The sequence below is a fragment of the Diceros bicornis genome, chromosome 5, assembly GCF_020826845.1.
Source record: "Diceros bicornis minor isolate mBicDic1 chromosome 5, mDicBic1.mat.cur, whole genome shotgun sequence".
Lineage (NCBI taxonomy): Eukaryota > Metazoa > Chordata > Mammalia > Perissodactyla > Rhinocerotidae > Diceros > Diceros bicornis.
Genome location: NC_080744.1, coordinates 86,567,164 through 86,583,727, shown reverse-complemented (window position 1 = coordinate 86,583,727; position 16,564 = coordinate 86,567,164). Strand labels below are relative to the sequence as shown.

Below are 16,564 nucleotides of genomic sequence, written 5' to 3'. Positions count from 1 at the left end.
CCTCACAGCTCCCTATGTCCCATTATTTATTCCATATGAAGTTTATAAATAGTTCAAATAGTTCAAATTAACAAGTTTGGGTAAAATTGCTAACTTTACATCATTGATCCCACTGTAGATTAAATTGGCCATTGGAAATTCTTTCAGAATTTGGATTTTGGTAAGTTGCTTGGAGCTGTTACATCTCAGAGTCTACTTGTGGGCAGGCCTTGCCCAAGGGGCCATTGGGGTGTTATATGCGGTTGGGCTCCCTTAGAGGAGGGAAGTCAATCATACTCAGGGGAAAAGTTCTGGAATAGTTCAACCAGGATGTGCTAAATGGCAAAACACAGACAGACAGCAAAGCTGGTAGAATGTTAAGGAGGAAACTGTTCTTTTATGGTTGGTAATAAAAGAACAGCTCCAAGAAGCATGCAGCTGCCATATGCAGTTGGATGGGCCAGGGTGAACCTGGGAATGTGCATGTTCCCTTCCTTTCATTTTAGTGGATAAAACCTGGCTTGGAATTCTGCTAGGCTTGAACCTACTGCTATCTTAAGTGATATAAATTTTGCTCAGCAAAGGAAAAGTAGTTTTTTCTTTCCCATGTGGCTGTGGAAAAATGCCCTCTGAATTTCCATAATGCCCATTGTGGTTTCTGAAGCAGTCAGTTAGGAATGCAGCACTGGGGCACAACTTGATCTGAAAATCTCAGTTTAACTGCTAGAGGGCAGCAGCAGCTGTGCAAAAATCTTCCGTAGCATTTTTTCTGAAAATCAGATCTGGCTCTTTTATTTTAGCCAGCCTCAAAGAAAGTCTGAACTGGTGGACCCCATAAAAAACAGCTCAGGTTTAGTTCTTTTTCGGGCAAAAAGAAGAGATTCCGAATATGTGTGTATATTGAGAAGATTCTAAATGTATGTATATAAAGAGAATGAATAGTCACTTACTAGTCTTAAGCCAGAAGATAAGAATAAAGTCAAATTTATACCTTTCATATGTTTCCAAATACTGTTTATGCAGGATGCATTCATCTATATGCAGATCAATTTCCCTACAGACGCGGTAAATAATTGTTGACTTGAATCTGAACTATTAAGATCTGCCGACAAAAATTATCAGATATTACAAAATGTAAACTTGTAAAATGGAGATAGTTTCCTTTCATGAGCAAACAACTACTCTGAGAAATGCATTTAATTAGGAAACTTTTCTAGCTTAAGATGACTTTTCTTTTGGAGAGACTGTATGGTTAAAGTTTTTAACTTAGCAAATGAGTTTTGCTGATAGTAAATAAGTGGGTTTTGCCTGCAAATACTGCTTTTGCTTTCAGTGCAGTGGATTTTTAGTTCAAATTAGGAGTGATGTTTTTTAAACTATATTATGTAGTAAGTTTTCATATATATGCACAAATATACACATTGATGACCATTAAACTGATTAGTAAAAGTATATTTATAGGTATGGAAGGAGCCCGGTGTGTTATTGACTGAAGACAGCAGGTAAAAAATACAATATGAAGGCTGATTCCTTCTTGTGAAAAGTGTGTGTGTTTGTGTGTAAGGTCTAAGTACATATCAACATATTAAGCTTTTCTAGATGGTGGTAATTTTCTTTCTTTTTCTTCTTTTTTTTTTAAGTGCATCTTGACTTTCTACTTTTTCTACTATGGCTATGAGTTGTTATATTAGAAAAAGCAAAGAGAAGTTGTTTGTAATTAAAGCTTCATTCCGGACTTCTTTTATTTGCGTATTAGAGTGGTTCTTGAGCCAGGCAACATGATATTGTCTATTCTATTGACTACTTCTGTTGCTACTGGCCATTTTTTCCATAATACTCTCAATGTGGTAGCAGCCCTTCAAGATGATAAATAAAATGCCAAGAAGAGAACAAAATCTTCAAATAATATGGTTCTTGATGACTCTCCTGATGATAGATTTAAGTTGTCGTATGTCCTCCTCACTGAGCTGCCTGTTATTTGCATCAGACTATATCTGTGAAGTGCTTTGAAATCCTCCGTGAATAACCCTAGGACTGTAGGTAGGGTGGTAGTCAGTACTCATGAATACTTAGTGGTTATACTAACTATACTTAGTTTTTATACGTCCCTTTCCTTCCAGGACAGCTCAGATTGTTTCATGAAAAATTTCTCAAACCACATGGATCCTGGTGGGAAGTGTATGAGATAAGGAGTTTTCGATTCAATTTATGAAGAGAGAAGGTGATATAAATTTCACACCTTTAGAGATGGCAATAGAAGGGACCTTACAGAGATAAATTATCAGTATGTGTTGTCTTGGACAGCTAAAATTAAGTAAGTGAATATTTAGTGCTACATATATTGTTATACACTCTCCCCCTTTTAACTTAATTAAGTAGTAATACTAAAAATAGTAGCACTAACTTTGGGACTCGCTCAGTAAATGGCTGGAGTCTGCTATCACTGAAGTATATTGGTTCATTCAGTTCTCAACATAATCCTATGAGGTTGGTATTTTTCGATCTTACAAGTAAAGACAGTAAGGCATAAGGAAATGAGTAAGTTACCCAAGGTGACAGAGTTACTAAAAGGAAGGCCTGGGATTTAAATCCAATATGCACATCTTACTTTAAAGTTTATTCATTCATTTATCACATATTTATAATACCTCTACCATACGTATTAGGCAATCCTGGGAATAAATATTACCTTCCAGAGCTTTGATTTGGAGGAGTTTAATATTATATTCATAGGTGGTCCAAATAAAATGTTTTCTATATTTAAATAATTTTATAAAATACAGAGTAGAAAAGTTTTAAACTGTTTTTATTGTTGTCATTGTTTGTCTTTGATGCAGTTCTTGGCAAAGTTTAATATTTTGTTCTATATTGTGAAGTTCCAAGTAAGGAAAGAGTAAACAGTTTTTCCCAATTGTTTGATGACATAACGCTTTTAGTCCTTGGAGCATCTCTCGAGATGAGTGTTCCACGGATGAGTGAGTGCTTTGTGAAAACCTGGATCGGTACCTCTTATGGTGTGGGTGCAGCTTTCTCCTCATTCCTCAATGCCCTGGTGCTGTATTATCTCAACTACCAGGTTTTATTTTTTTTGCTTTAGCCTGTTTCTTCTTCCTTCTAAATTATAAGCTGCTGCCAGATTTATATTTCTAAAGCTTGGCTCTGATCATTTTACTCTCCTGCTCATAAGTAAACCTGAATTTCCTTCCCTCCTCACACTAAAATAATTCCAGATGGACCAAAGGCTTAAGTGTAAAAAATGAAAAACTACAAAATCAGTGGAAGGAAACATAGCTGAACTAATTTAAAATCTTATAGTGAGAAAATTTCTTCTAAGCAAAATGTTAAACTACAAAGCCATAAATAAAACTTTGGTAAATTTGACTAAATAAAAATGAAAATAACTTATTGCAAGATATAATGTGTTTAAACAAATTAGGACAAGATTTATAGCCAATGGCTGATTTCCATAATTAAGGATTCATTCAAATCCATAAGCAGATGACAAACCATGAGCCCATAGAAAAATGGGCAAATGATATGAACAAGAATTTCCCTAACAAAGAAATACAAATGTAGGTCACTAAAATATGAAAGACCCTAAGCTTTACTCAAAACGTTAAAGATAGAGAAAACTGGAGATACCATTTTTTCACTAGCTATTGGTTTAGAATAAAGGTTTATAACATCTAATGTTGGTGAGCATGTAAAAAAATAAATACAAAACATATATTCTTCATGGGAGTGTAAATTTGACAAACTTTGGAACAATAATTTGACACTGTCAGAACCCGAAAAGGTACATATACATTTGCCCAGTAGTTCCAATGTTAAAAATTTCTTTTGAATCTGTAATCACTTATGAACTCCAAGATAGTCATACAAGGATGCTTATCCTAGTATTGTTTGTACTAGTAAAACAAAATTGGAAGCGACATAAATGTCCATTATTTGGTAACTAGTTACATAAATTAAGATGCGATAACACAATGAAAATTTAAGCAATTGAAAAAAAATTAAAACCTGCTGAATCTGTATTGCTTGTATGAACAGAACTCCAAGGTATGTGATTTGTGAAAACATAAAGTCCAGTGCAAATAATATGATTACCTTCGAGTTAAAAACAATTCTTGTATTTTTTCCTGTAAAACACCCAGGAAACTGGTATATTTGAGGAATGGGAATGAGGAACAGTTGAGGGTAGAGATTTTACTTTTCATTTCATACCTTTCAGAGTTGTGTGCATGTCTTACATTTGTTAAAACATAAAAATGAGAGAGAACAGGAAAAACAAAACCACCCTATATTTCTTACGGAACAAAACTAAAATCATTTTGTTATTTTAGGGGACTTCAGCCTCAGACTCAAAAACCTGCCTTTTAAACTTTATTTCTCATTATATTTTTTTCCCCTTAATTTCTGGATAAATTGAAATGCTTGCTTGGCACTACACAAATCGAGTCATTTTAGTCTCCTTCCCCTCTCACCGGCAGTGCCAATTCCTCCTAATGAATGACCTCAGTCCTTCTCTGCATATTAAGATCCACCCATATTTCAATTCCCATCTCCTTTATTTCAGCCTCCACCAGTGCTCCAGCTAGAGCTAATCTCTCCTGCCTGTGAATTAGCATAACCCCCAAGTTCAATTCTATTTTGACACTTACCTCTTGGACCTTGCCTTATGTTTACTGTGTGCCTGCTGCCCGCCAGGTGCTGAAGAAAAGGATCTGGGATCGATTTTCTTTGGTAACACCCCACGGTGCCTAACACTGAGCCATGCACCGAAGTGACCCGTAAGTGTTTGTGGCATGTGAGCGATCTTAGCAGGCCTGACAGGTACAGACCAAGGGAGACTTGACAGTCCATAGAGTCATTGAGTATGAGCAGAAATAAGAACTGGCACACATGTTGTCGGGAGTGTAAATTGGTGCAACATTTTTGGAGGACCAGTGAGTGGCTGTTCATCTCTCTCGGCATACACAGGACCACAGCGTATTTTGAATGGAGCAGGAAACTCCAGCCGTTGATGCTTAATGCCTTGATATTCTAAATTTGAGGTTGTGTGACTCCATGGGGTCTTGCATGGAACTGGTGGCAGCCCCAGGATGAAGGCAGCCCCAGGATGGAAGAACCGTCTCTGGCCTCCTAGCTTCATTCCCCTCCCGAAGTACCACCCTACCTCTTTATTCCAAAGAGCCTCATTGTTTATGAAACTCTCAGTGAAAAAGGTTAAAGTCCACCCATTCAGGTGTCATCTCGTCATTTGTATAATCTGAGAGTTGCATTCCTGAGCAGCCGACCCCTTTTCAGAACCTGCCTAGTTGAGATGTCACTTCCCTGACAGTGAGACACTTAGGCTCGGAGAGAAAAATCACAGTGTGCTCCCCGCTTTCTCAGGTTTTCCCTAACAATTAACGCTGCACTAACTTGACACCCTCTTTCCTTGTTTGGCTTTGTAAACCCTGGTCCCTTTTTCTATTAATTCCAGACATTAATATTTTCTTTCACACAACTGCCGCCGTTCACCCGTGAAACAGTTTGAACATTATGTAGCTGTCAAGATGCCTGGGGATTACCCAGTACGCTTTGCCTGTGAGAAAGTGACACCACCGAGGCCGAGTTTTGAGATGTTTATTTTGAGAGTACGCTGACAAGCATGAAGGCCTGATCCCAGAGTGGCGATTTCATTTAATTAAAGCCCTCTTTTTATTATAGTTTTTCGCCTACTTTTTTTATATATATATATCAGAATGATTGTTCAAGTCTGACTTGCAAGAGGTGTTCTCTTGTACTATAAAAGGGGGGGGGTGGATTGCTCACTCGCTAGTGAGTATTGCACTGAATGGCTGCGAATGCATTCATTTCTACTATCCTGCTCGGAACTGCAGCTCCACGTGGTTGTGTGCGCGCGCGTGTGTGTGTGTGTGTGTGTGTGTGTGTGTGCGTCCACGTTTAAAATCAAGACTGCTGGGCTTCTGCCCCTGTGTTGCCAAACTTAAAATGTGAGAGTTGAAGACATATGTATGCATATTTTTAGTTTAATTTCTTTATTTTAAAGTTAGTAGCCTCACAGTACTGGGAGGCTAACTTACCAAAATTATATACCTTGGTTCATCTATTAAGACTTTTAAATGATGTATGTTATCTTGCTCTATAGTGATGTTACTTTCAGCTAAAATAGTTGGGAAATGTATTGCATCCATTTTCAGTAATTTTTAATACTGCAACTAAATGGAAACAAAATCAGGAAAAAAAATTGAAGTAATTAATGATGAGTATTAACAATTTGGTAAATGTTTGTGACAGAGTAGCCTAGTTAATTTCTGATGTGATATTCTTAGACTATATGGGCTTGTCTTTAATATCAGGAATTCATGTCAATACATATGTGGGGGCCTATGCTGGGCACCGTCCAAGACACCTGGGATATATTAGTGAACAAAACAGACTGTTGGTCTTTGTGCACTTATTCATAGTTCTAAGTTCCACAATTAATTGTAATGTCATAGCTGCCTATATGAGATCTTTTTCTTTCCTTCTGGCATCATCAGCTGACCTTCATTTATCCCCTCATTGATCATTCATTCGTCTGTGCCTTCTTTATTCATCCTTCACTCCGTATTAATGCACAAGTATGTCCCAAGTGTGATCACACTTGCATGCGTGTAAAACACATGCACAACGCATAATTCGTATATTACGTTTATGAGCTTGTTTTTTCTCATTGATCTGAAAAGTCTGAAGGAGCGTCCGTCATCAGCCCTTCTTTCTGCTTTGGATATAGCGGCTGGAGGGACATTATTCATTCTTTTTGGCGTCTGTTTTGAAGCTCCCCAGGAGAATCTGGGCGGGTCAGGGGTGTCGCCCCAAGGCCAGCTGAGGGCCTGGCTGATGCCGAGTTCAGCTGGCCGGGGGAAACAATGTCCGATGCTTTGCTGCAGGTGCCGGAGGCAGCGAAGAATGGCAACTTTGTCGATTTAATCTCTATGCCCCCAGTTCCAGTCTTAGCTCTGTCACCCCATCTTTTGAGCTAGTGGTTCCAGAGATTGATTTATTTATTATGATAATATTCTAAAGTACAGGGTTCTGTTGAGTCAGCCATCTGGCCAAATGTTGGAACGCAGTTTCTTTCTCTTTTCACTGACTCACTGCCATTCTTAGGAGGGGCAGACTTCTCCCCAGGACTCCTGACACTGTTGGCTGGTGCCGGTGGATTTTATTTCTTGAATTTTTGTGGTATAGTGATGACGTACCCACAATGAAACAAAACAGAAACAGCTCAAGGAGCCCATTTATATTCTACCACTAAAAGCAAAGAAGAATCAGTCATTTACCCCAAATTGTTTCATTTCTCTCCTCTCCACCTCTGGGGCCTTCAGTCTCTGCATAGGGAGACGTTTGTTCTGAGTGTGCTCAGTGAAATGCTTTGAGCCTTAGGGAGTGTGGAAAGAATCTTTACTTAATGGAGACACTAGGCTTTTACATATATTTTTAAAACCTGTCTTGCTCTCTTTTTCTTTTAAAGGCACAAGCGATCCCTATGTGAAATTTAAGCTGAATGGGAAGACACTGTACAAAAGTAAAGTCATATATAAGAACTTGAATCCAGTTTGGGATGAAATAGTTGTATTACCAATACAAAGCCTTGACCAAAAGCTACGTGTGAAGGTAATCACAGGTGGCTTTCACATCTGCTCTTTTATTAAAAACATTTATTTCTCTGCAATCTTTGCCCTCTTAGAAGTCAGCTTCCCAAAAATTCTTTTATTATTCTTAAGCACTGGGTTAAAATATTAGTATGGAAGGAATTGTTTTTACCCTTTGTTGAAACTGTATGTTTTTTCCTCAGATCAATGATATATACTCTACAAAAAAATCAGACTTAAAATAATATCTCCATTGACTGTATTTAAACTTACTGAATGTGAAAGAATTATTACTGCTAGTGCCGTGGCGACGAGTACTACGGCCTTTCTCATTAGGAATAACTTTATACTTAATAGAGCTTTAAGCTACCGGTTGTAAGTATCAATTGCTCTAACATCTGGGTTAAAACTGCATGAGTTGAGTGCAGGATGGGATTGCTATAGAATATTTAGCAAATTTCTATTTAATTGGCAGATCTGCTCACCGTGAAAAATACTAAATTTTAATGAGAGACCGTTTAAACTACAGAGAGTGGTCCATTGTGCATAACATTTTAATGCATGTGAATACTGCCTTAAAAGTATTTTGTGGTGTTGTTTTGGCTGTGGTAGGCAAAATGGGCAAGTTTGAATAATTTTGTTCTCCCCATTGGCGTGGCTAAATTCTTCTTTTACTGTACTGTACAAATTATTTTTAGATCTAGAAGACTGAATTCAAAATTCTCAGCCTATTGCATTCATTAATAATTTGATAAACTCACCTGGTTTACCGTATTAATGTGTGTTACTTCCCTCCTCCCTCTTTGTAGGTATATGATCGAGATTTAACTACATCTGATTTTATGGGTTCTGCATTTGTCATTCTCAGTGATCTTGAGCTTAACAGGTATTGTGTTTTTACCTTCCAATTGTTCTTAGTGAATTTTAGAGGGAATTCAAGATAATGTTAAATGGTATTTGTGTATATCAAATAACAGAAAAACAAATCTGAGTAAAGGAAAGAGGGCATTAAAATGTAAGTTTTTCTATGATTTTTGCTTTTTAGCTCCCACATGTATTCGAGTTGACTAATATGGAAGATATTAAATCTTCCATGTGTTCTAAAAGGTGTATTGAATTTTATACTTTCAATTGTTAATATTCAGGTTCATTAACCTACCTAACTTAAAATTAAAACAAGTATTTACATTTTATTTGGGCCATAGGGGAGAAGAATCAGTTAACCAACTGTTGAATTAGGCAATACCCAACACTTTCTCTACCCTGAAGATGGTTGGTTTATTTTCACTGAATTTGGTGTTTTTTTAACTTGTGTCTGACGCTTATTCGGAGGTCGGAGACTTTTACCATAAACTCCTGATGCATTATAAGACTCTATAGTACTGCCAATAAGTGCTAACCTTTTTTGTTGCTTTTTGCTTGTAGAACGACTGAACACATTTTAAAATTGGAAGATCCAAACAGTTTAGAAGATGACATGGGAGTGATTGTGTTAAATTTGAACCTAGTAGTAAAACAGGGTGATTTCAAGAGACATGTAAGTGTGGGCTTTTTGTTCTTTTGTAAATCCTTCACTGCAATTGTGCTTTGGTTACTGGACTCCCAGATGACTGATAGTTTTGTAATTATTTTTTGGAGGAAACAAATAGTTTTATAGAAACTTAAAGTACCTATCTGTGGTTGTATAATCCTTTCTTTTGGAACTCTGGAAAGAAAATCCATTAAGGCATTATCTCTGTTTTGGCTAGGAATGTGGATAGTATTGCTTTTATTAAAATGTATATACTGCTTATGGTTTGCTTGTAACATTATCTGAAATATACTTTTACTAGGTGTTAAGTTTTCCATTTGCTATTTTCTTAGGTACTAGATGATTTAGGCATTATTCAATTATGAAAAGCAGTTCCCAGGATTTAATTATTGCATTGTATATTATTAAGGTGATCATGTATACATTTGCAGCATTTCGGTTTCTTCTTCTTTTTTTTTAAGCTACCAATCTATTGAAAGTACTTTTGGGAAGATATAGATTTTAATATTCTCTGATCTATTACATGGAAATTTCTAGTTAATGCACTACTTGTTGAAGATGTCTATAACATCAAAAAAGCATTGGATTTTGTGAGGATATGATAGGGACTGTGTTCTTATGAGCAAATACGTGAATATAAATCATAATCTTATTTTATATTTAGGGATTATGCCTTATAATTCCAAGAATTAAAATAAGAACAAAAGTATCTTTGATTATGTTATTTGAAAGGTATTCTTAAAGCCAACTAAAATACCTACTTAGAAAAGGACTAAGATGTTAGAATTTAAGCATGTTTAGAATCTGGTATGAAAATCTGAAGCCTGTTTATAATTAGGCTTCCAATAATACTTCTTGAATTGAGTCAGTGGGGTTGATGAGAATATTCTTGATGTTGACATCACCTTTTCTTTTAGTTGTAATTTATTTTCATGATGAAAATCATGACCAAGTTACTGGTAAACTCACAGAAAATAGCTTCAAGAAGTGGGAAAACTGCACAATGACTTTTCAGTTGCCAGAGGGTCAACTAAATTGTTGCTATTTTTAATTTGAATTCTTTACTTATGAGCATTTACTTGACAATAACTGGAAAAAAACTCCATTTATTAATTTTTTAAGAAGTGGGACTGTTAAAACTTGAGACCTCAATAAAGCGGGTATTTTGATGTTAAAATGTCTTGAATTGGTGTTGAAAATAAACTTTTTTTTCCTCTCCAACTTAGTGAAGGAGGGATTTTCCTTGGCTTCTCTTAGTCTCGACAGTATTGCAGTATCAATACGCACAGTAGGTAACCAGTTCCTTGAGCCGATGCCAGGTTAAAATAACATGCACTGTAAATAAGTATCATTTGCCACATGGTTGAGGGATTGCCAGCTGACATGTTCTGAAAATTTCTTACGTATTTAAGTGAGGTTTATAAAGTTGGATAATTTCCTCATGAAAACAGCTGCATATCTAAGCTGCATACTAGCTGCATATTTATTCCCCTTGTGAATTTTTCTGTAGTATATTGGATTGTGTTTGGCAGTAACATTGGCACTTAAAATATATTTAAATATTGCCAAAATTTGGAGTTTTCAAGTAATGCTGTTTTAGTTAAAATTTATTTCAAATTGCAGAGCAATTAATACTAGAAGCAGCTTAAGTTTGTTTTTATAAAACATGACAGAGAATATCTTTTCCGAGTCCTAAGAGTAGCTGTGTGTGCTGTCTCATTTTCTTTGTTCTTTGCTTGTCTGGCGGAGGTCTAGTGGACAATATATTTATTTTATATATGTTTTATGGAGTATTATAATATAGAAAAACCTGCCTGCTCTCATTTGTTCTGACTGGTAGTTGTATTTTTCTGTTTATATACTTGATCAAAGTGTACCTGAGCGAGGAATAATGTATCCTGGGTCATGTGTGGTTCTTCAACTTAGGGTGCATATCAGGGGCCCTGCGGATAGAGTAGATATCAGAAAGCGTTTGTTCTTTTCATTGAGTTTAAGTTAATATTTAAAGACATCCTTATGTTGGGTTTTTAAATAGGAATAATTAACACGCACCACTGGGAAGACAGTCGATAATTTGATTGGGAATAATGTGTTTATAAATTTCCATTTTAATTTAAAGTCTGGTGGAGAGATTTCAGTTTGAAGTCTCAGTTTTGTACGCAGATTTCTTCGCAAAATGTCCGTGAATTGACCGTCTCGTCCAGAGATGTGAGTGTATATGGGCATGGTACAGTTAGAAGGTCAGGGACTGGCTGGAGGGCTGACAAACCTGCCATCTGTTTCCTTTTCTTGGCAAAAATAGGATTGTGGTTAGAATTATGGGCTCTGTCATCAGACTGCCTGGGTTCGAATCCCAGCTGCACTACTTTCTAGTTTTGAGAAGTTACATTATCAGGTCAAATTCACAGAATTACTTAACCTCTCTCAGCTACAATTTCCTCATGTGTGAAATGGGGATAAAAAAGAGTATTTTACAGGATTGTGAAGATTGAAATTATCAACTATAGTGCTTGTCATGGGGTAGGCACTCGATATATGGTAGCTCTTAGTATTGTAGTAAGCAGACGGAAATATTCATTTTCCATTAATTTCCTTATCTATTTTGTTTACCTTTTATGATTGTTATAAAAATAAAATGAGTTACGTGTCAAAGGGCCCTAAAAAGCCATGTGTACCTATAAGATGGTAATTAATTTGAGTGGTTGTTTTGGGTGAAAATATTTATCAATATGTTGTTGAGAAAATACAAAAAGAACTGATATTAATACTCAGATTGTGATATCTGTAACTCTGTCCTGTGCTAAATGTTAAACTCACAATTTCACCAAGGGAAGTGTTTTTAGTGAAGAATATTTTCAAGTAATTTCTGTACCAATGTTTCCAGTTGCTGGTCACTGAATTGTAAGTGGATTTCCTGCAAAGACTGTTTATTTTCTGTTTTATAATTTGTTGGGAAGACATATTGGCAAAGTGGATAGGTCATTTGCCTAAAGGTATTTTTTCCTTAAGTATAATAGTAAATGTGGTCTGCTCGATTAGATTCATAATTGAATCATCATCTTCCAAATTTGTCCAAGTTTTAACGTCCAGTTAGCTGGTTAACCAGCCAAAGTACAGCTTCGCAGTACTGGACGGTGACAGGAGTAATGAGAGGATTTTGCTAGGAGAGAATTTTAATTGTAGACGAATTTCAGCAGCCTTAGCATGACAAATGAGAGATCAAAAGAGAACAGCAGTGAAGTTACTTGCTGTTCAGAAACTTTTTTCTTCCCTTGCTCAGTGCCGTATTAGCCTATTTTTCTTAATTGTGCAGGAATGACTCAGATTTTTTTTCCTATTATTTTGAATATTGAGATTTAATCAGTGGAGGTAAATGGAGTTATTTTTCTAGTATCTAAAACTATGGAAACCTAAACATGAACTAACATTGTCCTTAAATTTCTTAAACATTTTCTTAATCCTTTCTGAATATTTCAAGTAGGAGAAATCTGCCTTTTCACTTTGCTTTTAGAGGTAAAATTATAGTGTTTTAAGGCAATTAACAGCATAAATGTACTTCTAAGGACTGAGCAATATTTATATGTCCTTGTGTTTTCATTATTGAATACTGTGAGAAAACGATGTAACACAACCACAGAAATGTGATTTTTCTAACTATTTTCTTGCTCAAACATGATTTCTCTGTAACCTCAGAACTTGGGTGTTAGTTGTTTGAATGTAGTCTGTACCATCTAACTAATATAATAATTATATCATTAACGATTCTATTTTTCTTTCATTTTGCTCCTTTTCACCATTCAACGGACACAATCCTTAGCGTTGGTCAAATCGGAAGCGTTTAAGTGCCAGCAAGGTAAATATAGCTGTTTTCTTTTCTTTACATCGTTTACTAAAAAGTTCCCCTTTGTAGCAAACACAGATATGTACATGATTGATATTATCCAACCTTTGCATCTAACAACCTCCTTTTCCTCTTACTGCTGTTATGAATAGGAAGGAAACAACCTCCCTTTTAAAATTTCATTTAATAAGGGCACAGCCAGATGTTTGAACTTATACTTGGTTTGGTGGTGACATTTTATATGTACTGGCCACATTAGAATGTTACACTTCATTAAGCTTGGATTATTTGGAGTGTAGTGCAGTTAGATTTAGTCCTTTAGGAAGTTATTTACCATTAGATGGAAACTAGCTTTGGTGTTATAGGGGCAATAAAAAGAGTAATTGAGAGGAATATACGGTGTATTTTATAAATCTCTTTTATATTACTTTTATTTTACCATTTATTACTTTTTTGGTGAGTTAGTTAAAAGATTTCTTCATGAAATACTGTTGATTTTTTACATTGTTAGTATCTTTTTAAGCAATTGTGCACTGTTTTCCAGTTTGTAAAAAGTAGAGGAGTACCAAGGTAGGAATGCATTATTAATTTATCCGGTTATTAAATTAGCACATTGTAAACTAAGTAGCTAAATGTCAGAATTAGTGTAAAAATAAAGCAAACAAAACCAAAAGAATATTTTTAACTTAATTAAGCAGCTCTGCTACTTTTTAAAGAGAAATGACCAACGCGGAGGTGACCGTGATGTGTGTGTGGATGGAGGGGAGGATTCGTTGACAATCTCTGTATGTGCATTTATTTACACACACACATATGTGCACAAATATATGCCAGCTCTAATTTCTAACTTCATGATACTTCAGTTGTTTACTTCTCTGTAAAATAAGGAGATTGAAACCAAGATTTTGTCAGCGTATAAGAGCGTGTGTGTATGTTTGAAAGAGAGAGAGAACAAGATTCGTAACCTGACTAGCCCTAAGGCGTTTTGGAAGAAAGGCAGACTTTCCAAACCTTGCTTTTTAAAATACAAAGGAATCAAAGTTCTGACTCTTACTAAAATGTATATCCTTTGCATTTTGAACACTTTAAAAATGACCACGATAAGTTGTCTTATTATCCTACCAGTTCACTTGGTTTCCAAGACTCTGGTTCTTTTTAGAAATAAAATTGAGAGACAATAAATAAAATGTGAGGCTGTCTCAAAAATTCCTCCAACTTTTGTCTTATTCCTTTATAGTCACTAGAGGGTAGAAGAACATCATTTCTTGCCACAGAAGGGAGCCCAGCTCTCAGTCTCCCATATTAAGAGTTTCTGTAACCGTCTGAAGCAGTAAAGTTTCCCAGCATGCTTTGGTGAAACCTGACAAAGCAGTATTTTCTCGTTTATTGATTCTGCTGCTGCACTAAAACACTGGTACTGTACATCAATAACCATCTTTAGTTAGGGAGCTCCGGCCTGTGGAAGAGCGCTGGCAGTTTGTGGAAGAACATAAAGGCTAGAAAGAAAAATTGTGAGCTTGGGGAATATTGGAGTCCAGGGAGGACAGGCAAGGTTATAGAAGAATGGCCAAAGGCATGAAGAGGGAGAGAAAAAATGTTGACGGCCTGGATAAAGATATCAAAAATATGAAAGGAACAGAGGATCCTGGAGAGCAGTATTTATATCTATATTGTGGAGTTGTGTCTTACTGCTAAGCTGCTGTCTTCTTTTTTCCCTATCATGGTAGTTTCTAGAATTTTGACTTAAGTGCACTGGGCTCAGAGACTTAATAAATGCCCAAACCTAGTACCTATGTTTAATCAAACCTTACATGAATAGAGCTCATTGAAAGCTATTTGTGATCTTATATGAGAGATGCAGTTTATATATTGTTGAATAATTTCAATTGTTGGGTTGACTTTTTGCTAGGGTTCGCAGGTTTGGAGAGAAAAGTGAGAGAGTTTCTAATATGGCTTATGGAAATGAGTCACGTGGAAAATCTATAGACGCTGTGATTAACCCTCTGTAAAAGTAGTTAAAATACCCTGATCAACCTATCTTGGTATTTTTAAACCATAAGCTTCTTTTTTAGGATTTCCATATTATATTTAAAAGTTAGGTAACAGAAGTTTGACATAAAGAAGATTACTTAGCTATGAGTGTCTAAAATTTTACTGGTCCTAAGAAAAGTATTACCTATAAGATGTCATTGACTTTTTCACCTCAATCTCATTGTTATAGTAACTTAACTTTGTTTAGATAATTGCTTCTTAAACCCATACCTTTATAATTTTGCATCATTCAAAGGGGTCTAGAATGGCACAGTCTTTGTGGACCTTCTTCTAAAGTGCTTCCTTACTATACTGACCTGGATTTTAATACAGTAAATATGTAGAGATTGCCTTTAAAAATAGATTTTGGTTTCATCCAAAAGCTTTTGTTTACCTTCTGATGAGCATTTTAAAATGAGCATTGAGAATTTAATTGAGTAGGGCCTGAATCAGATAGTTCTTTTTGGATACTTATTATACATAATCTTTGCTGTAAACAGATCTATTTCCAAACCTTCCTTCTGCCTTTCTAATGTATGTAATAGTTATAGAGATAGAAAATTAACAGAATTACTTCTCTTATATCAAATAGTCTAATGGGAAAAAAACGCAGTGATAAAACCTGGAATTGATGAATCACTGATTGTATTCAGAAATTCTGTGTGCGCACACACACACCCCTACTTTCATTTGTGTCTGTACAGGTCCTCTGGTTGACCACAGTACCCCTTTAGTTATGGATTTCCCTTACTTTAGATGAATTTGCAGTGAGATAAGTGTATATTCTTACATCACCCTCATGTGACCCACTGTTTCATGCATTTATATGTCAGTGATCTAAGGTGAGACACATCGCATACTAGTGTGATATTTTTTTCTGTATGGAATTAGTTGACTAGTGGTGCCAATTTTTTGCCTATTTGGCCTCGTATTATTTTTTCTGTGTTCCTCTCTGTTATTACAGGGGCTGATCACTGCAGGATACATTTTCTAGGTCCCCCTCTCAGGTGGCCTCCAGCTGGCTTTATACCATGAGTGGACTTGGCAGGACACTACAGGGCAGGACAAGGGAGAAGCCAGGCTGTTTCTCCCCTCTCCTTCGCTCCCATGGTGTCTCAGACACGCACTGCATTTTGCATCTTCCATTAGTCCGCCCTGCTGTGGTTTCAGCTTCTGTCAGGTGATCCTGACCCCAGTATTTACTGTTTTTGTCTCTGTAGCCCAGGGGTTGTCGAACTTCACCTGAGGGCAAAATCCAGCTCTTTGTCTGTTTTTGCAAATAAAGCTTTATTGGAACATAGCCACACACATTCGTGTATAAATTGTCTCTGGCTGACAGTGGCAGAGTAGAGTAGTTGGAACAGAGACCTTATGGGCCACAGTCCTAAATACTGTCTGGACCTTTACATGAGAAGTTTGCTGTCCTCTACTCTAGCCTAAGAGTTTTAGCAGCTTCATACTCTTGCTTTCCTTAGGTTTTTCTCTGTATTCTCTGTTTGGTCTCTCAGCAATTCCCTCACCTGTGAAACCAGTTGTCTG

At 36.2% G+C, this 16,564-nt stretch overlaps 1 protein-coding gene across 4 annotated transcripts in view; it reads left to right on the top strand.

Annotated features, from left to right (window-relative positions):
• The window catches only part of MCTP2 (multiple C2 and transmembrane domain containing 2), a 240,164-nt gene that overhangs the window by 84,100 nt on the left and 139,500 nt on the right, over positions 1-16,564 (top strand). For all 4 annotated transcript variants that reach the window (XM_058542374.1, XM_058542370.1, XM_058542373.1 and 1 more), the window contains 4 exons: positions 7,502-7,644; positions 8,432-8,508; positions 9,048-9,159; positions 12,971-13,006. In XM_058542374.1, the coding sequence (XP_058398357.1) occupies positions 7,502-7,644; positions 8,432-8,508; positions 9,048-9,159; positions 12,971-13,006 (368 nt within the window). The remainder of the gene's footprint in view (positions 1-7,501; positions 7,645-8,431; positions 8,509-9,047; positions 9,160-12,970; positions 13,007-16,564) is intronic.